Source organism: Patagioenas fasciata, chromosome 2, assembly GCF_037038585.1.
Source record: "Patagioenas fasciata isolate bPatFas1 chromosome 2, bPatFas1.hap1, whole genome shotgun sequence".
In the NCBI taxonomy this organism is placed as follows: domain Eukaryota; kingdom Metazoa; phylum Chordata; class Aves; order Columbiformes; family Columbidae; genus Patagioenas; species Patagioenas fasciata.
In genome coordinates this window covers 1,392,392-1,417,652 of record NC_092521.1, presented here as the reverse complement: position 1 = coordinate 1,417,652, position 25,261 = coordinate 1,392,392, and the positions used below count along the sequence as shown (strand labels likewise).

At 65.8% G+C, this 25,261-nt stretch overlaps 1 protein-coding gene across 2 annotated transcripts; it reads left to right on the top strand.

Moving 5' to 3' along the window:
* Positions 1–1,820: 1,820 nt before the first annotated feature.
* TONSL (tonsoku like, DNA repair protein) lies at positions 1,821–25,249 on the top strand. Of its 2 annotated transcripts, XM_065830543.2 has the most exons (25): positions 1,821–1,877; positions 2,399–2,494; positions 2,577–2,719; positions 2,799–3,033; positions 3,123–3,252; positions 4,433–4,604; positions 4,694–4,808; positions 6,458–6,597; positions 6,687–6,839; positions 7,549–7,674; positions 9,574–9,742; positions 11,203–11,258; positions 12,430–12,519; positions 12,611–12,683; positions 13,987–14,150; positions 16,331–16,451; positions 16,527–17,229; positions 18,625–18,775; positions 18,853–18,931; positions 20,420–20,721; positions 22,457–22,598; positions 23,486–23,658; positions 23,737–23,810; positions 24,819–24,952; positions 25,023–25,249. In XM_065830543.2, exons 1-25 carry the CDS (start codon positions 1,853–1,855, stop codon positions 25,190–25,192), a joined length of 3,936 nt encoding a protein of 1,311 aa, XP_065686615.2. In that variant the 5' UTR covers positions 1,821–1,852; the 3' UTR covers positions 25,193–25,249. The 2 variants fall into 2 exon arrangements, with proteins under 2 accessions (XP_065686615.2, XP_071659829.1); XM_071803728.1 differs by lacking the exons at positions 23,486–23,658; positions 23,737–23,810; positions 24,819–24,952; positions 25,023–25,249 and having other exon boundaries at positions 22,191–22,492.
* Positions 25,250–25,261: the final 12 nt, after the last annotated feature.

Genomic DNA, 25,261 nt, shown 5'->3' with positions numbered 1-25,261 from the left:
CCCCAAAGTGAAGGTGTCACCCCCCACCCCCAGGACACGTGGAGGGATGGGGATACCCTGGGGACATGGGGACATGTCCCCAAGCCCTGTCCTTTGTCCTCAAGCTCTGTCCCATGTCCCCAAGCCCTGTCCTTTGTCCCCAAACACTGTCCCCATCCAACATCCCCACATCCTGTCCCATGTCCCTGCATCCCATCCCATGTCCCCAGGCCCTGTCCTTTGTCCCCAAGCCATGTCCCTTGTCCTCAAGCTCTGTCCCATGTCCCCAAGCTCTGTCCTTTGTCCCCAAGCCTTGTCCTCATCCCACATCCCCACATCCTGTCCCATGTCCCTGCACCCCATCCCATGTCCCCAAGCCCTGTCCTTTGTCCCCAAGCCCTGTCCTTTGTCCTCAAGCCATGTCCCATGTCCCCAAGTCCTGTCCTTTGTCCCCAAACCATGTCCCTTGTCCCCAAGCCCTGTCCCCATCCAACATCCCCACATCCTGCCCCATGTCCCTGCACCCTGTCCCATGTCCCCAAGCCATGTCCCTTGTCCCCAAGCCCTGTCCCATGTCCCCAAGCCATGTCCCTTGTCCCCAAGCTCTGTCCCCATCCCACATCCCCACATCCTGCCCCATGTCCCTGCACCCTGTCCCATGTCCCCAAGCCATGTCCCTTGTCCCCAAGCTCTGTCCCCATCCCACATCCTCACATCCTGTCCCATGTCCCTGCACCCTGTCCCATGTCCCCAAGCCATGTCCCAAGTCCCTAAGCCCTGTCCCATGTCCCTGTGCCCTGTCTCTCATCCCTGAGTCCCAGAGGGGTGGGGACAGGGACACCAGGTGGCACTTGGGGACATGGGGACAGCGTGGGGCTGTGGGATGGGGCACAGGGGCAGGGAGTGGGGCTGGGAATTGGGGAAATGGGACATGGAGTGCACTGGGGGCACTGGGAGCACTGGGGCCATTGGGCTGGGAGACACTGGGGAGCACTGGGAGCCACTGGGGGGCACTGGGGAGTACTGGGAGCACTGGGGTCACTGGGCTGGGGGACACTGGAGGGCACTGGGAGGTACTGGGACGCACTGGAGTCACTGGGCTGGGGGGTAGCAGTGAGAACTGGGGATACTGGAGTGCACTGGGAGTACTGGGAGCACTGGGAGCTACTGGGCTGGGGGGCATTGGGGAGCACTGGGAGCTACTGGGGGCTACTGGAATGCACTGGGAGTGACTGGGGTGCATTGGAGTCAATGGGCTCAGGAGCACTGGGAGGTACTGGGGAGCACTGGAATGCACTGGGAGCAACTGGGGTGCATTGGAGTCAATGGGCTCAGGAGCACTGGCGACTATGGAGTGCACTGGGAGGTACTGGGGAGCACTGGAGCTACTGGGCTGGGGGCTACTGGAAACACTGGGGGCTACTGGAGTGCACTGGAGCTACTGGGGAGCACTGGGGGCTACTGGAGTGAACTGGGAGGTACTGGAAACACTGGGGCCACTGGGCTGGGGGGTACTGGGGAGCACTGGGGGCTACTGCGAGCTATTGGGCCAGCGGGCAGTGTCTGGAGGACACTAGGAGCAGCTGGGGACACTGGGAGCAGCTGGGGACACTGGTGGCACTGGGAGCAGCGGTCGGGGGCAGGCGGCCGCCACACTTCCCAGCATCCCCCGCGCCCGGGCCGCCACACTCCCCAGCAGCCCCTGCGGCCAGGCGCTGTCCGGAGTGGGGCGGGTTCAGTTTGGCGCACTGACCAATGAAAACGGCCAGTTCCTTCCCTTCCCCACGCGGATTGGTGCAGGCGGCGGAGCACGGGCCAATGGGGGCGGAGGGGCGGGGCGAACGGCGTTCGGCGGGTTGAGCGGCGGCGGGTGATGAGCGCGGAGCGGGAGATTCGCCGTGAGTCCGGGTTCAAACGGGCCCAAATGGGTCCAAACGGGCCCACCGGGGCCTACGCCGGGCTCCGGAGCTTCCCCGGGGCCTCCCCGAGCACCCTGGGCTCCCCAGAGCCACCCTGGGCCCGGACCCTCCCGCCCCTCCTGGGCCTTCCCCTCAACTCCCTCCCGGGCTCCCTCACACCCCCCTGGTCCCTCAGTCCTTCCCCCTTCATGTCCCTTTAACCCCCTACTATGTGTCCCCCCCACACCTCACTGCCCCAAATGACCCCCCCCAGGAACCAAATGGTTTCCCCTAGGGCTCCCACAGCCCCCAATGAATCCCCACAGGGACCCATTGGGTGCCCCCACAGTGTCCTAATGGGTCCCCCTAAATGCCTCAGGAAGCCTCGCACACCCCGGGGGGCTGCAGAGCCCCCCATGCCCTGGGTTCGAGCGGCTGCGCTGGGCACAGGGTGGTCTGATGAGAAGGGGGGGATCCGTGGGGTGAGCAGGGGGGTCCCACACCGTGTCCCCCCCTCCCAGAGCTGCAGAAGGCGAAGGACAAAGCCCAGCGCGGTGGGAACCTGCCGGAAGAGGCGGCGCTTTGCAACCAGCTCGGGGAGATCTTGGCCAGCCATGGTTTGTCTGGGGGGCTGGTTGGTTCAGGGGGGCTTCTCCTGAGCCTTCCCCCCTCTCTATCTGACACCCCTCCCCATCCCAGGCCGCTACGAGGAGGCTCTGGAGGAGCATCGGCAGGAGCTGCGGCTGCTGGAGGCGGCGGGTGACGGCATCGGCTGCGCCGTCGCTCACCGCAAGATCGGCGAGCGCTTGGCCGAGATGGAGAACTACGAGGCGGCGCTGAAGGTGGGGGTCTAGATATTTGGTGGGGGGGGTCTAAGGCGTATTTAGAGGGGGGTTCTGAGGCTTCTCGCTGTCCCCGCAGCACCAGCGGCAGCACCTGGAGCTGGCGCGGTCCCTCTCGGACGACACGGAGCAGCAACGCGCCTGGGCCACCATCGGCCGCACGTACATGTTCATGGCCGAGAGCCGCGCACCGGGGGGGGACACGGAAGCGGCGGGAGGGGACACGGAAGCGGCGGGAGGGGACACAGCGGCGCTGCGCGAGGCCGAGCGGGCGTTCCGCACCAGTTTGGCCATCGTGGAGGAGAAACTGGAAGGTGAGGCGGCACTGTTGGGGCTCAGGGTGGGTTTTCCAGCCCCGGGCTGGGGGATTTGTCACCTCCCGGTGTGGCTGTTTTGTCCCCAGGGAGCGTGTCCCGGCGGGAGCTGACGGAAATGAGGACGCGGCTGTACTTGAACTTGGCGCTGGTCTACGACAGCCTGAGGGACGCGGCCAAGTGCGAGCACTACATGAAGAAAAGCATCTTCCTGGCTGAGTAAGGGGGGACGGGCAGGAGCCCCCGGCAGCGGGTCTGGGGGACACGGGAGTGACAGTGACCCCGGTGACAGGCGGGGGTGGGTTTGGGGGTGACAGTGACCCACTGACAGGTAGGGGTGGGTTTGGGGGATGCAGGGGGGTGACAATGGTTCCATGTATAAGCAGGGGCGGGTTTGGGGGTGACAGTGACCCCCGCGGCAGACAGGAGAGGGTTTGGGGGTGACAGTGACCCCAGTACCAGGCAGGGGTGGGTTTGGGGGTGACAGTGACCCCGGTGACAGGCAGGGGAGGGTTTGGAGGTGACAGTGACCCTGGTGACAGGCAGGGGTGGGTTTGGGGGTGACAGTGACCCCCACGACAGGCAGGGGAGGGTTTGGGGGTGACAATGACCCCAGTGCCAGGCAAGAATGGGTTTGGGGGTGACAATGACCCAATGCCAGGCAGGGGTGGGTTTGGGGGTGACAGTGACCCCAGTGCCAGGCAGGGCTGGGTTTGGGGGTGTCAGTGACCCCAGTGCCAGGCAAGAATGGGTTTGGGGGTGACAGTGACCCCAGTGCCAGACAAGAATGGGCTTGGGGGTGACAATGACCCAATGCCAGGCAGGGGTGGATTTGGGGGTGTCAGTGACCCCAGTGCCAGGCAAGAATGGGTTTGGGGGTGACAGTGACACCAGTGCCAGGCAAGAATGGGTTTGGGGGTGACAACGACCGCGGTGACGGGCAGGGGTGGGTTTGGGGGTGTCAGTGACCCCAGTGCCAGGCAAGAATGGATTTGGGGGTGACAATGACCCAATGCCAGGCAGGGGTGGGTTTGGGGGTGACAATGACCCCAGTGCCAGGCAGGGGAGGGTTTGGGGGTGACAATGACCCCAGTGCCAGGCAGGGGTGGGTTTGGGGGTGTCAGTGACCCCAGTGCCAGGCAAGAATGGGTTTGGGGGTGACAGTGACCCCAGTGCCAGGCAAGAATGGGTTAGGGGGTGACAGTGACCCCAGTGCCAGACAGGGATGGGTTTGGGGAATGCAGAGGGGTGACAATGTTTCCATGTACAGGCAGGGGTGGGTTTGGGGGTGACAGTGACCCCAGTGCCAGGCAGGGGTGGGTTTGGGGGTGACAATGACCCAATGCCAGGCAGGGGTGGGTGTGTGTGACCTGGGGAGGTGACAGTGACCCGGTGGCAGGCAGGGCCAGCTGGCCGAGGACCTGTACCGCGCGTACTTCAACCTGGGGCACCTGCGGCTGCGGGGGGGGCAGCCGGGGGGGGCCCTGCGCTGCCTGGCTCGGGCGCGCGACTGCGCCCGCAAACTGCACGACCCGGCGCTGGAGAGCGACTGCTGCAGCAGCACCGGCCAGGTGGGTGCTGGGGGGGGGGTGCGCACCCCCTGTGTCCCCCCTGGGTGGGATCTGGGGTCCCCGGTGACGCGTGTGGCCGTTGTCACCAGGTGCTGCTGAGTCTCGGGGACTTCGGGGCGGCCAAGCGGGCGCTGAGACGAGCCCACGCGCTGGGAGCGCGGCAGCCCTGGCAGCGCCAGCTCCTGCGATCCCGCCTGCGATACGGTGAGCTGGGGACAGGGACGGGGTCCCCAGGGGTGGGACGGGGTCCCCAGGGGTGGGACAGGGTCCCCACGGGAGGGTTGGTGTCCCCGGGGGTGGGATGAGCGCGGCAGCCCTGGCAGTGCCAGCTTCTGTGCTCCCGCCTGTGATACGGTGAGTTGGGGACAGGGACAGGGAGTTGGGGACAGGGACAGGGTCCCCAGGAGTGACTCGGTGTCCCCAGGGGTGGGACAGGGTCCCCATGGGAGGGTTGGTGTCCCTGGGGGTGGGACGAGCGCAGCAGCCCTGGCAGCGCCAGCTCCTGTGATCCTGCCTGCGATGCGGTGAGCCGGGGACAGGGACAGGGAGTTGGGGACAGGGATGGTGTCCCCATGGGTGGGACAGGGTGCCCATGGGAGGGTTGGTGTCCCCAGGGGTGGGACGAGCGCAGCAGCCCTGGCAGCGCCAGCTCCTGTGATCCTGCCTGTGATACGGTGAGCTGGGGACAGGGACAGAGAGTTGGGGACAGGGACGGGGTCCCCAGGAGTGACTCGGTGTCCCCAGGGGTGGGACAGGGTGCCCATGGGAGAGTTGGTGTCCCCAGGGGTGGGACGAATGCGGCAGCCCTGGCAGTGCCAGCTCCTGCACTGCGATACAGTGAGCTGGGGACAGGGACGGGGTCCCCAGGGGCGACTCGGTGTCCCCAGGGGTGGGACAGGGTCCCCATGGGAGGGTTGGTGTCCCCAGGGGTGGGACGAGTGCGGCAGCCCTGGCAGCGCCAGCTCCTGTGCTCCTGTGTGCGATACGGTGAGCTGGGGACGGGGACAGGGAGTTGGGGACAGGGACGGGGTCCCCAGGAGTGACTCGGTGTCCCCAGGGGTGGGACAGGGTGCCCATGGGAGGGTTGGTGTCCCCAGGGGTGGGACGAGTGCAGCGGTCCTGGCAGCGCCAGCTCCTGTGCCCCTGCCTGTGATACCATGAGTTGGGGACAGATACGGGGTCACTAGGGACATGGTGGTGTCCCCAGAGATGGGACAGTGTCCTCAGGGATGGGTTGGTGTCCCCAGAGGAGGGACAGTGTTCCCAAGAGCAGGTTGGTGTCCACAGGGATGGCTTAGTGTCCCCAGATGTGGAACAGTGTCCCCGAGGGTAGGACAGTGTCCCCAGGGGTGGGTTGGTGTCACCAGAGGTAGGACAATGTCCCTAGAGGCAGGATGGCGTCCCCAGACATGGGGCAGTGTCCCCAGAGGCAGGACAATGTCCCCAGGGGAGGGACAATGGCCTGAGGGCTGCTGGCCCCCCCAGCTCTGTCCCCTGTTCTGTGCAGTTAAGGGACATAAGGGGACAGCGAAGGGATTGTGTCCCCAGGGGCGGGACAATGTCTCCAAGGGCAGAACAGTGTCTCCAGGGGTGGGATGGTGTCCCCAAGGGCAGGGTGATGTCCCCAGTGGTGGGACAATGTCCCCAGGAATGGCTTAGTGTCCCCAGGGGTGGGACGGTGTCCCCAAGGGCAGGGTGATTGCCCCAGGGGCGGGACCGTGTCCCCAAGGGTGGAACAATGTCCCCAGGAATGGCTTAGTGTCCCCCGGGTGACACTTGAGGGGACACCACCCCCCACCCTGCGGGCTGTCTCTGGGTGTCCCCACCATATCCCCTCTGTCCCCTCCTTGCAGCCACCAAGGTGACACGGCTGCAGGAGGCTCTGGAGGAGGCGGGGGACCCGGCGGTGGCTTTGTCCCTCTGCGAGCAGCTTGGGGACACCTTCTCCAAACACGGGGACTTCGACCGTGCCGTCCAGTGCTACCAGCGCCAGGTGACACCGGGGGACACACACACACACAGAGGAGGGTTTGGGGGTGTCCCCTTGGGGTGTCCCCGCTAACGGGGGTCCCCGGGGGGCAGCTGGGGCTGGCGCAGGAGCTGGGGCGGCCACCAGGGGAGGTGGCCGTGATCCACGTGTCCCTGGCCACCACCTTTGGGGACCTTGGGGACCACGCGCGGGCGCTGCAGCATTACCGGGAGGAGCTGGCGCTGCACCGTGGGGACGCTTTGGAGGTGAGGGGGGGCTCATTGGGGTCCTGGGGGGCTCATTTGGGCACTCGAGGGCACTGGGGGGTGGCTCTTGGGGTGCTGGGGGGGCTCATTGGGCCCTGGAGGGGTTAATTAGGGGCTTTTGGGGGGCTTCTTGGGGCTTTTGAGGGGCTCATTGGAGCCCTGGGGGGGGCTCATTTGGGCCTTGGAGGGGCTCATTAGGGGATGGGGGCGCTTCTTGGGGCTTTTGGGTGGCTCATTGGGGCCCTGGGGGGGGATTCTTGAGGTGCTGGGGGGGCTGCCTGGCACCCTGGGGGGGCTTATTGGGATCTGGGGTGGGTGTATGGGGGCTTTTTGGGGGTCTGGGGGTGCTCAGGGGTTTCTTGGGGTGCTGAGGGGTTCATTGAGGGGTGGGGGGAGTTCTGGGGGGGCTTCTTGGGGAATTTAGCGGGGGTGCTTGGGGGGCTCATTTGGGCTGCTGGGGGCACTCATCAGGGGATGGAGGGTCCCTGAGGGGGTTTATTTGGGGCTGGCGGGGATCTGGGGGGGTTAATTGGGTGCTGGGAGGGGGTAATTGGGGTGCTAGAGGGGGCTCGGGGTGGTTCTTGTGGTGCTGGGGAGGACTCATTGAGTGGGATCCCCCATCCCTTGGGGGTCCATGGCTGGTGTGGGACCCCAAGGGGGGGTCTCCATGTGTCCCCCCCACCCCGGTGTGACCCCCCCGTGTCCCCAGGAGGGCCGGACGTGGCTGCGGATGGCGCTGGCCATGGGGGAGGCCGGGACCCCCCCAGACCAGCTCCACTCCTGCCTGGACACCGCGCTGGCGCGAGCCGAGAGTGCTGGGGACCCCCGGCTGCAGGTGAGGGGGACAGGGACGGGGACCCCCCCATTCTGAGACACATGGACCCGGTGACCACCCCTCCAGACCCACTGACCCCCCTAAAGACCTGATGGGCCCCCCCAGGGACCTAAGAATCCCCCCCAGCCCCAGTGACCCCCCAGGCACCCAAGAAGCTCCCCCAGACCCACTGGTGCCCCCAGGGACCCAAGAATCCCCCCCAGCCCCACTGACCACCCCCCCCCAGACACCCAAGAAACCCCCCCAGAGAGCTGATGAGCCCCCATAGGGACCCAAGAATCCCCCCCCAGACCCAGTGACCCCCCCAGACACCCAAGAACCCTCCACAGACCCAGTGACCCCCCCAGCAACCCTGGAGCCCCCCCTGCCCCAAATGATCCCCCCCAGGGACCCAATGGTCTCCCACAGGGACCCATTTGGCCCCCCCAGGGCCCCCCTACAGTGTCCTAATGAGCCCCCCTAAGTGCCTCAAGAAGCACCCCCAGCCCTTGATGACCCCCCCAGGACCCTCCTGCCCCTGCTGAGCCCCCCAGGGAGCCCCCCAACACCCCCAAATGCTCCAACAGGACCCCCAAGAACCCCCCCAGACTCTCCCCAAGCGCCCTCCAATTAACCCTCCCAGCACCTCAAGACCCCCCAGGGCCCCAAAAACTCCCACGGGTCCCCCCCAGTGCCCAAATGAGCCCCCCCAGGGCCCCAAGAACCCCCTCAGAGGACCCTAGCACCCCAATTAGCCCCCCCAGCACCCCAAGAACTTCTTAAGTCCCCCAATAAACCCCCAACCCCCCAATGAGCCCCTCAAATGCCCCAAGAACCCCCTAGAGCCCCCCCAAATGCCTGAACGCCCCCCCCCCAGCACCCCAATTAGCCCCCCCAGCACCCCAATTAGTCCCCCCAGCACCCTAAGAATTTCTCCAGCCCCCCAATAAACCCCCCTGGCTCCCCAAGAAGTCCCCCCAGCCCCTAATGAGAGCTCCCCAGTGAGCCCCCCAGCACCCCAAAAACCCCCCAGAGCCCCCCCAAATGCCTGAAGAAGCCCCCCCAGCACCCCAATTAGTCCCCCAGCACTCCAATAAACCCCCCCAGCCCCACAACGAGTCCCCCCAGGACCCCAAGACCCCCCCCAGCCCCCCAGTAAACCCCTCCCAGCCCCACAATGAGCCCCAAATGCCCCAAGAACCCCCCCAGCCCCTAATGAGAGCACCCCCCAGCACCCCAAGAACCCCCCAGGGCGCCCCAAATGCCTGAAGAAGCCCCCCTAGCACCCCAGTTAATTCCCCTACACCCCAATTAGCCCCACAGTGCTCCAATAAACCCCCACAGCCCCACAACGAGTCCCCCCAGGACCCCAATTAGCCCCCCCCAGCACCCCAAGAACCCCCCCAGACCCCTCCAAATGCCTGAAGAAGCCCCCCTAGCACCCCAAGATCCCTCCTAGACCCCCTGCACCCCAATTAGCCCCCCAATTAACCTCTCCCAGCACCCCAGTAAACCCCCCCAGCCCCACAATTAGTTCCCCCCAGCACCCCAAGAATGCCCCGAGCACCCCAAGAACTTCCCCAGCCCCCCAGTAAACCCCTCCCAGCCACCCAATGAGCCCCCCAAATGCCCCAAGAACCCCCCCAGCCCCTAATGAGGGCCCCCCAGGGAGCTCCTCAGCACCCCAAGAACCCCCCCAAATGCCTGAAGAAGCCACCCTAGCACCCCAAGACCCCTCCTAGACCCCCAACACCCCAATTAACCTCTCCCAGCCCCCCAGTAAACCCCTCCCAGCCACCCAATGAGCCCCCCAAATGCCCCAAGAACTCCCCCTAGCACCCCAAGACCCCCCAGGGAGGCCCCCTAGACCCCAATAACCCCCCCAGCCCCTCAATAACCCCCCCATCTGATGTTCCCCAGCGGCAGGTGCTGCGGCAGCTCCATGAACTCCAACTGCGGGAGGGGGACACGAACGGGGCCGCGCTCACCATGGCCCGGCTGGGGGGGGACACGGGGGGGGACACCGAGGAAGAGGAGGAGGAAGAGAGCAGCGAGGGGCAGGAGAGCGAGCTGGAGCTGTCTGAGAGCGGTGAGTGGGGCTTGGGGGGGTCCTAGGGGATTTGGGGGGGGCTCTGTGTAGATTTGGGGGGGATTTGGGGGTGTTCTATGGGGGTTTGGGGGGGCTCTGTGTAGATTTGGGGGGGCTATGGGGGTGTGTTTGGAGGTGCCCTGGGGGACTTGGGGGGGGCTCTGTGTAGATTTGGGGAGGATATGGGGGTGTTTGGGGGTGTTCTATGGGGGTTTGGGGGGGCTCTGTGTAGATTTGGGGGGGCTATGGAGGGGTGTCCTGGGGTATTTGGGGGTGTCCTGGGGGACTTGGGGGGGCTCTGTGTAGGTTTGGGGTGTTCTGGGGGGTTCTAGGGGGTTTGGGGGTGTCCTGGGGGGGCTTTGGGAGAGTTTAGGGAGGTTTGGGGGGGCTCTGTGTAGGTTTGGGGGGGCCATATGGGAGGGTCTAGGAGAGTTTGGGGGTGTCCTGGGGAACTTGGGGGGGGGCTCTGTGTAGATTTGGGGGGGCTATGGGGGTGTTTGGGGGTGTTCTATGGGGGTTTAGGGGGCTCTGTGTAGATTTGGGGGGTCTATGGGGGGTGTCCTGAGGGGTTTGGGGGTGTCCTGGGGGACTTGGGGGGGCTCTGTGTAGATTTGGGGGGGCTATGGGGGGTGTCCTGGGGTGTTAGGGGGTGTCCTGGGGGACTTGGGGGGGCTCTGTGTAGATTTGGGGAGGATATGGGGGTGTTTGGGGGTGTTCTATGGGGTTTGGGGGGGCTCTGTGTAGATTTGGGGGGGGGGCTATGGGGGGTGTCCTGGGGTGTTTGGGGGTGTCCTGGGGGACTTGGGGGGGGCTCTGTGTAGGTTTGGGGGGGCTCTGGGGGGTTCTAGGGGGTTTGGGGGTGTCCTGGGGGGGCTTTGGGAGAGTTCAGGGAGGTTTTGGGGGGGCTCTGTGTAGGTTTGGGGGGCTATGGGGGGTGTCCTGGGGTGTTCTATGGGGGCTTGGGGGGACTCTTTGTAGGTTTGGGGAGGGCTTGGGGGTGTTCTGGGATGTTTGGGGGTGTTCTATGGGGGTTTGGGAGAGTTTGGGGAGGTTTTAGGGGGGCTCTGTGTAGATTTGGGGGGGGTATGGGGGGTTCTAGGGGAATTTGGGGGTGTCCTGGGGGGGTTGAGAGAGTTTGGGGAGGTTTTGGGGAGGCTCTGTGTAGATTTGGGGGGGGTATGGGGGGTTCTAGGGGAATTTGGGGGTGTCCTTTGGGACTCTGGGGGGGTTTAGGGGAGTTTGGGGGTGTCCTGGGGGGGGTCTAAGGGGACTTTGGGGAGGGCTGGGGGTTATGGGGATGGTCTGGGGGGGCTCACAGGGGGTCTGGGGAGGCTTGGGGGTGTCATGGGGAGTTTGGGAGGCCCTGGGTGGGGGGCTCGGGGTTCCTGGGGGGGGTCAGAGGGGTTTGGGGGGCCCTGAGGGGGTTTGGGGGGCTCTTTCTCATGGGGGGGCTCTTGCAGAGGATGAGCTGGACGGTTACACCAAGAGCGTCCCCGGGCGACGGCAGAGCCGCAAGGTGAGGGTGCTGGGGGGCGGCACCCCAAAATGGGGGGGGTTCCCCCTGTTCCCCTGACACCCCCAAAATGGGGGGGTTCCCCCCTCCCCTGACACCCCCAAAATGGGGGCTTCCCCCTATTCCCCTCACACCCCCAAAATGGGGGATTCCTCTTTCCCCCTATACCCCTGATACCCCCAAAATGTGAGGGTTCCCCTTTCCCCCTATGCCCCTGACACCCCCAAAATGTGGGGGTTCCCCTTCCCTCTACTTCCATGACACCCCTAAAATATGGGTGTTCCCCCTTCTATTCCCCTGACATCGCCAAGATGAGGGGGTTCCCCTTCCCCCTACTTCCCTGACACCCCTAAAATATGGGGGTTCCCCTTCCCTCCTATTGCCCTGATACCCCCAAAATGGGGGGCTTCCCCCTTCCCCTGACACCCCCAAAATGGGGGGTTCCCTCTTCCCCCATTCCCCTGACACCCCCAAAAAGGGGGGTTCCCCTTTCCTTCCCCTTCCCCTGACACCCCCAAAATGGGAGGGTTCCCCCTTCCCCTGACACCCCCAAAATGGGGGGTTCCCCCTTCCCCCATTCCCAACACTCCCAAAATGGGGGGGTTCCCCTTTCCTTCCTATTCCCCTGACACCCCCAAAGTGGGGGGGTTCCCCATTGCCCCCCTTCCCCTGATACTCACAAAATGGGGGGGGGTCCCTTTTCCCCCCATTCCCCTGACAACCCCAAAATGGGGGGTTCCTCCTTCCCCTCTATTCCCCTGACACCCCAAAAAAGGGGGGGTTCCCCCTTCCCCCCTATTCCCCTGACACCCCCAAAATGTGGGGGGAGTCTCTCATCCCCCCTATTCCCCTGACACCCCCAAAATATGGGGGTTCTCTCTTCCCTCCGTTCCCCTGACAACCCCAAAATGGGGGGTTCCCCCCATTCCCCTGGCACCCCAAAAATGGGGTGGTTCGCTCTTCCCCTGCCACCCCCAAAGTGTTGGGGTTCCCCATTTCCCCCCTACCCCTTCCCCCCCAAAGTGGGACCCTCACTCCTCCCCTGCCCTCCCCAAAGAGCAAAGCCTTGGGGGGGGGGGGCTCACCCCGACCCCCCCCAAAAAAGCTATGGGGGGGTTTCCCCCTCCCCCATAGCGGAGTGTGGGGGTGTCCCCTGACCCCCCCTCTTTGGCAGTGGCTCCGTCGCAACGAGCGCGGGGAGACCCCCCTGCACCGTGCCTGCATCGAGGGCGACCTGCGCCGCGTGCGGCTGCTGCTGGGGCAGGTGGGTGACACCGAACCCCCCCCAGCGCCGGGGGGGTCCCCACAACCTCTTGGGGTCATTGTCACCGCCCCCCCGTTTGTTTTAATTCTAGGGGCACCCGTTGAACCCCCGCGATTACTGCGGCTGGACCCCCCTGCACGAGGCTTGTAACCATGGGCACCTGGGTGAGTTGGGGGGCAGGGGGGGGCACAGAGTGAGCAGGGCCCCCCCCAGAAGTGGGGGGAACCCGCAGGGGTGCAGGCAGAGCCCCCCAGGATTGGGAAACCCCCCAGGTTCATGCAGAGCCCCCCAGGATTGGGAAACCCCCCAGGTTCATGCAGAGCCCCCCAGGAGTGCACAAACCCCCCAGGTTCATGCAGAGTTCCCCAGGATTGGGAATCCCCCCGGGTTCATGCAGAGCCCCCCAGGGGCAGAAACCCCCCAGGTTCATGCAGAGCCCCCCAGGAGTGCACAAATCCCCCAGGTTCATGCAGAACCCCCCAGGATTGGGAAACCCCCCCCAGGTTCATGCAAAGCCCCCCAGGAGTGCACAAACCCCCCAGGTTCATGCAGAGCCCCCCAGGAGTGCACAAACCCCCCAGGTTCATGCAGAGCCCCCCAGGAGTGCACAACCCCCCCAGGTTCATGCAGAGCCCCCCAGGAGTGGGAATCCCCCCGGGTTCATGCAAAGCCCCCCAGGGGCAGAAACCCCCCAGGTTCATGCAGAGCCCCCCAGGAGTGGGAAACTCCCCTGGGTTCATGCAGAACCCCCCAGGAGTGGGAACGCCCCTCAGGTTCATGCAGAGCCCCCCAGGAGTGGGAAACCCCCTGGGTTCAGGCAGAGCCCCCCCAGGAGTGAACAACCCCCCCAGGTTCAGGCAGAGCCCCCCCAGGAGTGAACAACCCCCCCAGGTTCAGGCAGAGCCCCCCAGGAGTGGGAAACCCCCGAGGTTCATGCAGAACCCCCAGGAGTGCACAAACCCCCCAGGTTCAGGCAGAGCTCCCCAGGAGTGGGAAACCCCCCCAGGTTCATGCAGAGCCCCCCAGGAGTGGGAATCCCCCCGGGTTCATGCAGAGCCCCCCAGGGGCAGAAACCCCCCAGGTTCATGCAGAGCCCCCCAGGAGTGGGAATCCCCCCGGGTTCATGCAGAGCCCCCCAGGGGCAGAAACCCCCCAGGTTCATGCAGAGCCCCCCAGGAGTGCACAACCCCCCCAGGTTCAGGCAGAGCCCCCCAGGAGTGGGAAACCCCCGAGGTTCATGCAGAGCCCCCCAGGAGTGGGAAACCCCCCCAGGTTCATGCAGAGCCCCCCAGGGGCAGAAACCCCCCCAGGTTCATGCAGAGCCCCCCAGGAGTGCACAACCCCCCCAGGTTCATGCAGAGCCCCCCAGGAGTGGGAAACCGCCCCAGGTTCATGCAAAGCCCCCCAGGGGCAGAAACCCCCCCAGGTTCATGCAGAGCCCCCCAAGCCCTCCCGTGTTCCCCCCAGAGATCGTGCGGCTGCTGCTGGAGCGGGGGGCGGCGCGGGACGACCCGGGGGGGCCGGGCTGCGAGGGCATCACCCCCCTGCACGATGCGCTGGCCTGCGGCCACTTCGAGGTGGCCGAGCTGCTGCTGCGCCACGGGGCCTCGGTCACCGCCCGCAACGCCAAGGTGAGGGGACAGCGCGGGGACACCGAGCCAGCACAGGGTCCCCATCGTGGGGACCAGGACCCCCAAACCCTCTGTCCCCCCACATTGTCCCTAAGGGGGTCTCCTCCATCCCCAGAGCCAGCACAGGGTCTCCATTACGGGGACCAGGACCCCCAAACCTTCTGTCCCCCCACAGTGTCTCCATGTCCCCAAGGGGGTCCCCTCCATCCCCAGAGCCAGCACAGAGTCCCCATTGGGAGGACCAGGACTCCCAAACCCTCTGTGACCCTCCACAGTGTCCCCATGTCCCCAAGGGGGTCCCTTCCGTCCCCAGAACCAGCACAAGGTCCCTATTGGGAGGACCAGAACCCCAAACCCCTCTGTCCCCCTGCAGTGTCTCCATGTCCCCAATGGGGTTCCCTCCATCCCCAGAGCCTGCACAGGGTCCCCATTGGGAGGATCAGGACCCCCAAACCCTCTGTCCCCGCCATGTCCCCACAAGGGTCCCCTCCATCCTCAGATCCAGCACAGGGTCCCCATTGTGGGGACCAGGACTCCCAAACCTTCTATCCCCCCATGTCCCCACGGGGGTCCCCTCCATCCCCAGAGCCAGCACAGGGTCACCATTGGGAAGACCAGGACTCCCAAACCCTCTGTCCCTCTGCAGTGTCCCCATATCCCCAAAGGGGTCCCCTCCATCCCCAGAGCCAGCACAGGGTCCCCATTGTGGGGACCAGGACCCCCAAACCCCCTGTCCCCCCCACATTGTACCCAGGGGGATCCCCTCCATCCCCAGAGCCAGCACAGGGTCTCCATTGTGGGGACCAGGACCCCCAAACCCTCTATCCCCCCACATTGTCCCCAGGGGGATCCCCTCCATCCCCAGTGCCAGCACAGGGTCCCCATTGGGAGGACCAGGACCCCCAAACCCTCTGTCCCCCTGCAGTGTCCCCAGGGGGGTCCCCTCCATCCCCAGGGTCCCCATGGGGAGGACCAGGATCCCCAAGCCCCCTGTCCACCCCCCCCCCCCCCCCCTTCTCATATCCCCATGTCCCCAAAGGGGTCCCCTCTATCCCCAGAGCCAGCACAGGATCTCCATTGTGGGGACCAGGACCCCCAAGCCCCCTGTCCGCCCCCCGCAGTGTCCCCATGTCCCCAAGGGGGTCCCCTCCATCCCCAGAACCCGCACAGGGTCCCCATTGGGAAGACCAGGACTCCCAAACCCTCTGTCACCCTGCAGTGTCCCCAGTGGGGTCCCCTCCATCCCCAGTGTGTCCCCACAGTAGAGCCAGCACGGGGTCCCTATAGGGAGCGTGCAGCTGGGTGAACATACCCACAGTTTGGGTTGGAGGGACCTTCACGGTCACAACCTTGGGGACATCGGCACCCAGAGCCCGTCCAGCCTGGCCTGGGGGTCCCCAGGAATCACAGAGTGACATGATTAGGGGGTGAAGGGCCCTCAGAGCTCATCATGGGGATCAATATGGAAAGGGGCAGTGTCAGGAGGATGGAGCCAGGCTCTGCTGGGTGACACCCAGTGACAGGACAAGGGGCAATGGGTGCAAACTGGAACACAGGAGGTTCCACTGCAAGAGGAGAAGCAACTTGTTGGGGGTGAGGGTGTCAGAGCCTGGCCCAGGCTGCCCAGGGAGGTTGTGGAGTCTCCTTCTCTGCAGACATTCAAACCCGCCTGGACCCCTTCCTGTGGAACCTCAGCTGGGTGTTCCTGCTCCGGGGGGGTCGCACTGGATGAGCTTTGGGGTCCCTTCAACCCCTAATCCCGTGATTCTGTGATATAGGGGAGGCTTTTCTTCCCTTATGGCCGATGCTCTTTAATGTCTTCATAAATCACTTAGGATTGTAGAATCATTTCGGTTGGGAGAGACGTTCAGGATCGTGGAGTCCAACCATAACCCCCCCATCCATGCCCCATGTCCTGAGAACCTCGTGTCCGTCTGTCCAGGGATGGTGACTCCAGCACTGCCCTGAGCAGCCTTTTGGGGAAGAAATTGTTCCTATTATCCGATCTAAAGAAGAATTTAACCAAATTTGTGGTTTATTTTGATATAAATGTTGGTGCACTAATCTAAATGCTGGTGTGTAAAACCGGTGAGCGCTGTCGGGTGAGGAGCAGCAGCACCAAAACGCTCCGGGCGTTTCCAAGGGACGAAAAGCTCCGTGTCCCAACCATGTCCCCGCAGGGCCTGACGCCGCTGGGGACGCTGGAGGAGTGGGTGAGCACCTACGGCTCCGAGCTGGACGAGGACACGTGGCGCCGGTGCCGGGCGGCGCGGCGGCTGCTGCGTGAGGCCACAGCACGAGGTGGGGACGCGGGGACACGGGGACACCCCGTTGCGGGGGGTCCCATGGGGCTGAGGGTGTCGCTTCCCCCCACAGCCCCAGCGCAGGACTCGCAGGTGTTTGACGCTGAGGTCACCGAGTCCCACACAGCGCCGGGGGACAGTGACGGTGACAGTGACATGTCACCGCTGCGGCCGGTCAAGAAGCGGCAGCGTGCGCTGGAGGAGCCGGATGAGTTTGGAGCCGCCATCCGGAGCCTCGGCAGCGCCAAATCCCTTCCTGGTGCCACCAAATCCCTTCCCGGTGCCCCCGCGTCCCTCGGTGCCACCGTGTCCCTCAGTGCCACCAAGTCCCCTCCCAGCGCCGCGGTGCCGTCCCCGCGCCCGGCGCTGATCCCGGCCGAGCAGTACCTGGCGCAGGAGGACTGGCTGGTGGATGATTTGGGGGGGACCCGGGGGGGACGGAAGCGGCCGCGCCGCGACCCCCAGGAGCCGGTGACATCCTCGGGGGACAGCACGGGGACCGAGAGCGATGGCGCCGACCCCCCCGCACCCTGGCGGTGCCGGGCAGGGCGGAGGGGACCGTCCCGGGAACGGGGACCCCCCGAGGGGAGCGGGGACCCCCTGCCCGCGGAGGGGGGCGGCGAGGGGAGCCCCCCTGACCTGCCTGTGTCCCTGCCTGTGTCCCTGCCTGTGTCCCCACCTGCACCGCCACCAGTGTCCCTGCCGGTGTCCCTGCCCGCGCTCCGTGTGCGCGTCCGCGTCCAGGACAACGTGTTCCTCATCCCTGTGCCACAAAGGTGAGAGCTCGACCCCCACTTGGGGACACCCCCTCCCCCCCTCAACTTGGGGACACCCCCCTTGGGGACACCCCCTTCTTTGGGACAAGCACCCCCCACTTCAGGATACATCCCCCCCATTTTGGGACAAATCCCCCCCCATTTTGGGACAAATCCCCCCCATTTTGGGACAATCCCCCCCCTTTTGGGCCAATCCCCCTCTATTGGGACAACACCCCCCCCTTTGTGACAATCCCCACCTTTTGGCCAACAACCCTTTTGGGATAAGACTCCCTCATTTTTGGGATTGGACCCCCCTCAATTTGGGATAATCCCCCTTTGGGATTGGACCCCCCCCCTCCCTTTGGGACAACATCCCCTCTTTGGGACAAGCCACGCAATGGGGGAACCCCCTGACCCCAGTCACCCCCCCATGACCCCTGGTGACCCCCCTGTCCCCATGTCCCCTGTGTGACAGTGACAGGCACACAGTGGCCTGACTGGTGGGGTGGGTGACATCCCTGTCCCCATGTCCCCTGTGTGACAGTGACAGGCACACAGTGGCCTGGCTGGCGGGGTGGGTGACCCCTGGTGACACCCCTGTCCCCATGTCCCCTGTGTGACAGTGACAGGCACACAGTGGCCTGGCTGGCGGGGTGGGTGACCCCTGGTGACACCCCTGTCCCCATGTCCCCTTTGTGACAGTGACAGGCACACAGTGGCCTGGCTGGCGGGGTGGGTGACCTCTGGTGACACCCCTGTCCCCCTGTCCCCTGTGTGACAGTGACAGGCACACGGTGGCCTGGCTGGCGGGGTGGGTGACCCCTGGTGACACCCCTGTCCCCATGTCCCCTGTGTGACAGTGACAGGCACACAGTGGCCTGGCTGGCGGGGTGGGTGACCCCTGGTGACACCCCTGTCCCCATGTCCCCTGTGTGACAGTGACAGGCACACGGTGGCCTGGCTGGCGGGGTGGGTGACCCCTGGTGACCCCCCTGTCCCCATGTCCCCTGTGTGACAGTGACAGGCACACGGTGGCCTGGCTGGCGGGGTGGGTGACCCCTGGTGACACCCCTGTCCCCGTGTCCCCTGTGTGACAGTGACAGGCACACGGTGGCCTGGCTGGCGGGGTGGGTGACCCCTGGTGACCCCCCTGTCCCCGTGTCCCCTGTGTGACAGTGACAGGCACACGGTGGCCTGGCTGGCGGGGTGGGTGACCCCTGGTGACCCCCCTGTCCCCATGTCCCCTGTGTGACAGTGACAGGCACACGGTGGCCTGGCTGGCGGGGTGGGTGACCCCTGGTGACACCCCTGTCCCCATGTCCCCTGTGTGACAGTGACAGGCACACGGTGGCCTGGCTGGCGGGGTGGGTGACCCCTGGTGACCCCCCTGTCCCCATGTCCCCTGTGTGACAGTGACAGGCACACGGTGGCCTGGCTGGCGGAGCGCGCGGCCGAGCGGTTCCACGCCTGCTCGGGGCTGCTGCCCCGGCTCACCCTGCAGAAGGAGGGGGCCCTGCTGGCCCCCCAGGACCCCGTGGGGGACGTGCTGCAGAGCAACGAGGAGGTGAGACCCCCCCCGTGTCCCCCTGTCCCCCGTGTCCCCGTGTCCCCGTCCCCGGTGGCAGCGGTTGTGCCGTGCAGGTGCTGGCCGAGGTGCAGGGCTGGGACCTGCCCCCCCTGGGCGAGCGCTACCGCAGGGCCTGTCACAGCCTGGGCACCGGTGAGTCCCCTGTGTCCCCTCTGTGTCCCCTGGGTCCCCTCCGTGTCCCCTTGTGTCCCCTCGTGTCCCCCTGTTCTCCCTCAGGGACTGCATCCCCACCCATGTCCCCTTAGGGACCCTGTCCCCTCCCTGGGGACTCTGCATCCCCCCAGTCCTACCACGTCCCCTCTTGTCCCCACCGTGTCCCCCTCTGTGACCCTTTGGGGACCCTCTTGCCCCCGTGTCCCCCACTGTGACCCTTTGGGGACCCTGTTGCCCCCATGTCCCCTTGGGGACAATGTTTTCTCCTCCCCCGTGTCCCCTTGGGGATCCCGCTCTCCCATTGTCCCTTCCCATGTCCCCTTGGTGACTCTGTCCCTGCCGTGTCCCCCTCTGTGTCCCCTTGGGGACCCTGTCTGCCCCTTGTCCCTTCCTGTGACCCTTTGGGGACTCTGTTCCCACCTATGTCCCCTCAGAGACACTGTCCCCTCCCCATGTCCTCTTGGGGACCCTGTCCCCTCCATGGGGACCTTGTGTTCCCCCCATCCCCACCTGTCCCCTTAGGGACCCTGTTACTCCCCCCATGTCCCCACAGGGACCCAGTCCCCCCTCATCCCCCACTATGTCCCCTTAGGGAACCTGTCCCCACCCCGTCCCCTCTCTGTCTCCTTGGGGACCCTGTCTGCCCCTTGTCCCCACCTTGTCCCCCTCTGTGACCCTTGGGGGACCTTGTTTCCACCCCTGTCCCCTTGGGGACATTGTTTTCTCCCTCATATCCCTTTGGGGATCCTGTTCCCCCACTGTCCCCTCCCCGTCTTCTTGGAGACCCTATCCCTGCCATGTCCCCCTCTGTGACCCTTTGGGGACCCTGTTCCTCCCCATGTTCCTCATGTCCCCTTGGGGACACTGTCCCCTCCACGTGTCCCCTTGGCGACACTGTTTTCTCCTCCCCCGTGTCCCCTTGGGGACACTGTCCCTTCCCATGTCCCCTTGGGGACCCTGTTTCCACCCCCTTCCCCCTATGTCTCTTTGGGCCCCACCATGTCCCCTTGGGGACCCAGTCTTGCCCATCCCACCCATGTCCCCTTGGGGACACTGTTTTCTCCTCCCCCTTGTCCCCTTGGGGACACTGTCCCTTCCCGTGTCCCCTTGGGGACCCGGTTTCCACCCCCTTCCTCCCTGTGTCTCTTTGGGCCCTACCATGTCCCCTTGGGGACACTGTCCCTTCCTGTGTCACCTTGGGGACCCTGTTTCCACCCTCTTCCTCCCTGTGTCTCTTTGGGCCCCCCATGTCCCCTTGGGGACACTGTCCCTTCCCGTGTCCCCTTGGGGACCCTCTTCCCCACCTTGTATCCCCTCAGGGACTGTCCCCACCATGAGTGTCCCCTATGTCCCCATCCACCATGGGGCCACCGCGGTGTCCCCGAGGGGCCTCAGGGCTCCCCAAGGTACCGGGAACACTCCCGGGAGGGCGTCCCCAATGTCCCCAAAGGCCACTTGTCCCCGCAGAGCCCGACCGGCTGCTGCTGCAGGTGACGGCGCGGGGGGAGCAGAGCCCGGCGCTGGCGCTGGGGGGGTCCCTGGGGCTGCGTCCCCCCCGGCTGCCCCCGCTGCTGCGGGCGCTGAAGCTGCAGGGGCTGCGGCAGCTGCGGCTGCGGGCGTGCGGCCTGGCCGATGTCACCGTCCCCGAGCTGGCGGCCGCGCTGGCCGCGCTGCCCGGGCTGCTCCTGCTGGACCTGAGCGCCAACCGCCTGGGGGCACAGGGGCTGCGGGGGCTGCTGCCGCCCCCCGGCACCGCCGGCGCCTGCCAGGTGACACCGGGGACACCGGGGACACTGGGGATGGGGGGTGGCAGTGGGGACATGGTGGGACGTGGGGGGACCTAGGGGTGGCAGTGGGGACATGGGGGTGGCAGTGGGGAGGTGGGGATGGCAGTGGGGACGTAGGGGTGGCAATGGGAACATGGGATGTGGGGGTGGCAGTGGGGACGTGGAGATGGCAATGGGGACCTGGGGGTGGCAGTGGGGACGTGGGGGCGGCAATGGGGACGTGGGATGTGGGGATGGCAGTGGGGACGTGGAGATGGCAACGGGGACCTGGGGGTGGCAGTGGGGACGTGGGGGAACCTGGGGATGGCAGTGGGGACGTGGGACCTGGGGGTGGCAGTGGGGACATGGGGGGACATGGGGATGGCAGTGGGGACCTTGGGATGGCAGTAGGGACATGGGACGTGGGGGTGGCAGTGGGGATGTGGGGCGATGTGGGAATGGCAGTGGGGACATGGGACCTGGGGGTGGCAGTGAGGACAGGGTGGGACATGGAGGTGGCAGTGGGAACGTGGGGGTGGCAATAGGGACATGGGATGTGGGGGTGGCAGTGGGGACATGGGGGCGGCAATGAGGACATGAGACCTGGGGGTGGTAGTGGGGACGTGGGGGGACGTGGGGATGGCAGTGGGGACATGGGAGATGGTGTTGGGGTCCTGGGACCTGGGGGTGGCAGTGGGGACCTGGGATGTGGGGGTGGCAGTGGGGACATGGTGGAACATGGGGGGACCTGAAGATGGCAGTGGGGACATGAGATGTGGGGGTAGCAGTGGGAAAATGTTGGGACATGGACGTGGCAGTGGGGACGTGGGGGTGGCAATGGGGACATGGGGGGGACCTGGGGGTGGCAGTGGGGACCTGGGACCTGGGGGTGGCAGTGGGGACCTGGGGTGGCAGTGAGGACATGGGGGTGGCAGTGGGGACACGGTGGGACGTGGGGGGACATGGGGATGGCAGTGGGAACCTTGGGATGGCAGTGGGGACAGGGTGGGACGTGGGGATGGCAGTGGGGACATGAGGGTGGCAATGGGGATGTGGGGACATGGGGGTGGCAGTGGGGACATGGGGGGACCTGGGGGTGGCAGTGAGGACATGGGGGGATGTGGGGGTGGCAGTGGGGACATGGGATGGGGGGATGGCAGTGGGGACAGGGTGGGATGTGAGGGTGGCAGTGGGGACGTGGGGGGATGTGAGGGTGGCAGTGGGGACGTGGTGGGACGTGGGGATGGCAGCGGGGACATGGAATGTGGGAATGGCAGTGGGGACAGGGTGGAACGTGGAGGTGACAGTGGGGACGTGGGGGCAGCAATGGGGACATGGGACATGGGGGTGGCAGTGGGGACATGGCTCTGGCCACAGGGGGTTGGTGTGGTTGAAAGGGGGGCATCCCCAAATGTCATCTGTGTCCCCTCAACCTCTTCTGTGTCCCCTCAACCTCTTCTGTGTCCCCTCAGCCTTGTGTCCCCTCAACCTTGTTTGTGTCCCCCCAGTCTCCTCTGTGTCCCCAAGCCTTGTGTGCGTCCCCTCAACCTCATCTATGTCACCTAAACCCTTCCTCCATCCCCTGAATCTCGCCCTCATCCTCTAAACTCACCTTTGTCCCCTAAACCTCATCCATCTGTCCCCTAAACCTCATCCATCTGTCCCCTACACTTCACGATGTCCCCTAAACCTCGTCTATGTCCCCTGACCCCGTCTGTCCATCCGTCTGTCCCGGCAGAGCCTACAGGAGCTGGACCTGAGCCTGAACCCGCTGGGCGACGCCGCCTGCGGGCCCCTGGCACAGCTGCTGCGCGGCTGCCCGGCGCTCACCGCGCTGCGCCTGCGCGCCTGCGGCTTCACCGCCGCCTTCTGCCTGAGCGGTGAGTCCCCGCGGCACCGCCACAGCGTCACCGTGTGTCCCCGCGGCACTGCCACAGCGTCACCGTGTGTCCCCGCGGCACTGCCACAGTGTCAGCGGGCCACAGGGCACTGACTGCGCCGGTGCTGTCCTCGTGGCACTGACCACACCAGTGTGTGTCCCCATGGCACTGCCACAGCGTCACCGGGCCCCACGGCACCGACCGCGCCAGTGTGTGTCCCCATGGCACCGCCACAGCGTCACCGCGTGTCCCCACAGCACCAGCACAGTGTCACCGGGCCCCACGGCACTGACTGCGCCGGTGCTGTCCTCACGGCACCAACCATGCCCGTGTTTGTCCCCACATCACCGACTGTGCTGGCATTTGTCCCCACAGCACCGGCCATGCCCGTGTTTGTCCCCACGGCTTTGACAGTGCTGGCATTTGTCCCTACGGCACCGGCCATGCCTGTGCTTGTCCCCACAGCACCAGCCATGCCCCTATTTGTCCCCATGGCTCTGGCAGTGCCGGTGTTTGTCCCCACAGCACCGGCCATGCCCGTGCTTGTCCCCACAGCTCTGACAGTGCCTGTGTTTGTCCCCACAGCACCGGCCATGCCTGTGCTTGTCCCCACAGCTCTGGCGGTGCCAGCGTTTGTCCCCATGGCATCGGCCATGCCTGTGCTTGTCCCCACGGCTCTGGCAGTGCCAGCGTTTGTCCCCACAGCACTGGCCATGCCAGTTCGTCCCCACGGCTCTGGCAGTGCCAGCATTTGTCCCCACAGCCCAAACCACGCTGGTGTTTGTCCCCCAGCACAAACCACACTGGGGATCGTCCCCACGGCTCCGGTGGTGCCGCCGTTCCCTCCCGGTGGCACCGACCGCGCCGTCCTTTGTCCCTTTGCGCAGGGGCCGAGCGGCTGCAGAGCTTGACCCTGTCCTGCAACGCGCTGGGCCCGGCGGCGCTGGAGCGGCTCCTGGACGCCGCGTGGTGCCGCAGGCTGTGCCGCCTGGAGCTGGGCTCCGTCACCGGCCTCGCGCCGCGGCCGCTCGGCGCGGCCATCGCCGGCTTCCTGGCGCAGGTGAGGGGACACCGTGGGGACGCTGTGGGGACACCGCACTCCCCACGGTTGTGCCGACCCCGCGTGGCTTTGCCGCAGGACGGGTGGGCTCTGAGCCACCTCACGCTCGCCGGGAACCACCTGGGTGACAGCGATGTCCTGGAGGTGGCCAGGTGAGGGGACATGGGGACACTGCAAGGGGACAGAGGGTTTGGGGGTCCTGGTCCTCCCAATGGGGACCCTGTGCTGGCTCTGGGGATGGAGAGGACACCCTTGGGGACATGGGGACACTGTGGGGGGTGGGGACAGAGGGTTTGGGGGTTCTGGTCCTCTCAATGGGGACCCTGAGCTGGCTCTGGGGATGGAGGGAACCCCCCCTGGGGACATGGGGACACTGCAGGGGGACAGAGGGTTTCAGGATTCTGATCCTCCTAATGGGGACCCTGTGCTGGCTCCAGGGATGGAGGGGACCCCCTTGGGGACAAGGGGACACTTCAGGGTGGGGACAGAAGGTTTGAGGGTCCTGCTCCTCCCAATGGGGACCCTATGCTTGCTCTGGGGATGGAGGTGACCCCCTTGGGGACATGTGGGGACAGAGGGTTTGGGGGTCCTGGCCCCCGCAATGGGGACCCTGTGCTGGCTCTGGGGATGGAGGGGACCCCCCTGGGGACATGGGGACACTGGATGGGCGGACAGAGGGTTTGGGGGTTCTGGTCCTCTCAATGGGGACCCTGAGCTGGCTCTGGGGATGGAGGGGACCCCCTTGGGGACATGGGGGGACAGACGGTTTGGGGGTCCTGGCCCCTGCAATGGGAACCCTGTGCTGGCTCTGGGAATGGAGGGGACCCCCCTGGGGACATGGGGACACTGGATGGGGGGACAGAGGGTTTGGGGGTCCTAGTCCTCCCAATGAGGACCCTGTGCTGGCTCTGGGGATAGAGGGGACTCCCTTGGGGACATTAGGACACGGGGCGGGTGGACAGGGGCTTGGGGATCCTGGTCCTCCCCATGGGGACCCTGGGGATGGAGTGGACCCCCCTGGGGACACTGCAGGGGGACAGAGGGTTTGGGGGTCCTGGTTCCCCCACTGGGGACCCTGTGCTGGCTCTGGGGCTGGAGGTGACCCCCTCGGTGCCACAGGGGGTGACAAAGTGACACCCCCTCCCTTCCCCCCACCACAGGTGTCTCCGCTCCTGCCCGGCGCTGGTTTCCCTGGACCTTTCGGCAAACCCCGGCATCGGTGTCACGGGGCTGCGGGCGCTGCTGGACGCGCTGGGCGAGCGGGGCCGGGGGCTGCGGTTCCTCAGCCTGGCAGGTACGGCGTGGGCACCGGCGCAGGCACCGGCGCAACCAAACCCCCCTAACAACCCCTTTTGTTCCCCCAGGCTGCTCCGTGGACGGGCCCTCGGACACCGCGACATGGGCCAAAATCAGCTTGATCCAGGACCTGCGGCTCTGCGGGCGCCGCGTCACCCAGCGCGGTGCCACCGGTGCCACCGGCGCCACCCTCAGCACCCTCGCCCGGCACCGCAAGCTCTTCTGCAAGAGCCGCTGAAGCGCCGGCGCCTCGCGGTTTTAACCGGCGCGGCCATTACACCCCCTATTGATCCCAGGTGGCTGGTGG

Coding starts and splice junctions, on each gene's coding strand:
- TONSL (XM_065830543.2), top strand. CDS start 1,853: ATGAGCGCGGAGCGGGAGATTCGCC. Junction 6,598..6,686: donor TCCAGTGCTACCAGCGCCAG/GTGACACCGGGG, acceptor CCCGGGGGGCAG/CTGGGGCTGGCGCAGGAGCT. Junction 24,953..25,022: donor GCGGTTCCTCAGCCTGGCAG/GTACGGCGTGGG, acceptor TTGTTCCCCCAG/GCTGCTCCGTGGACGGGCCC.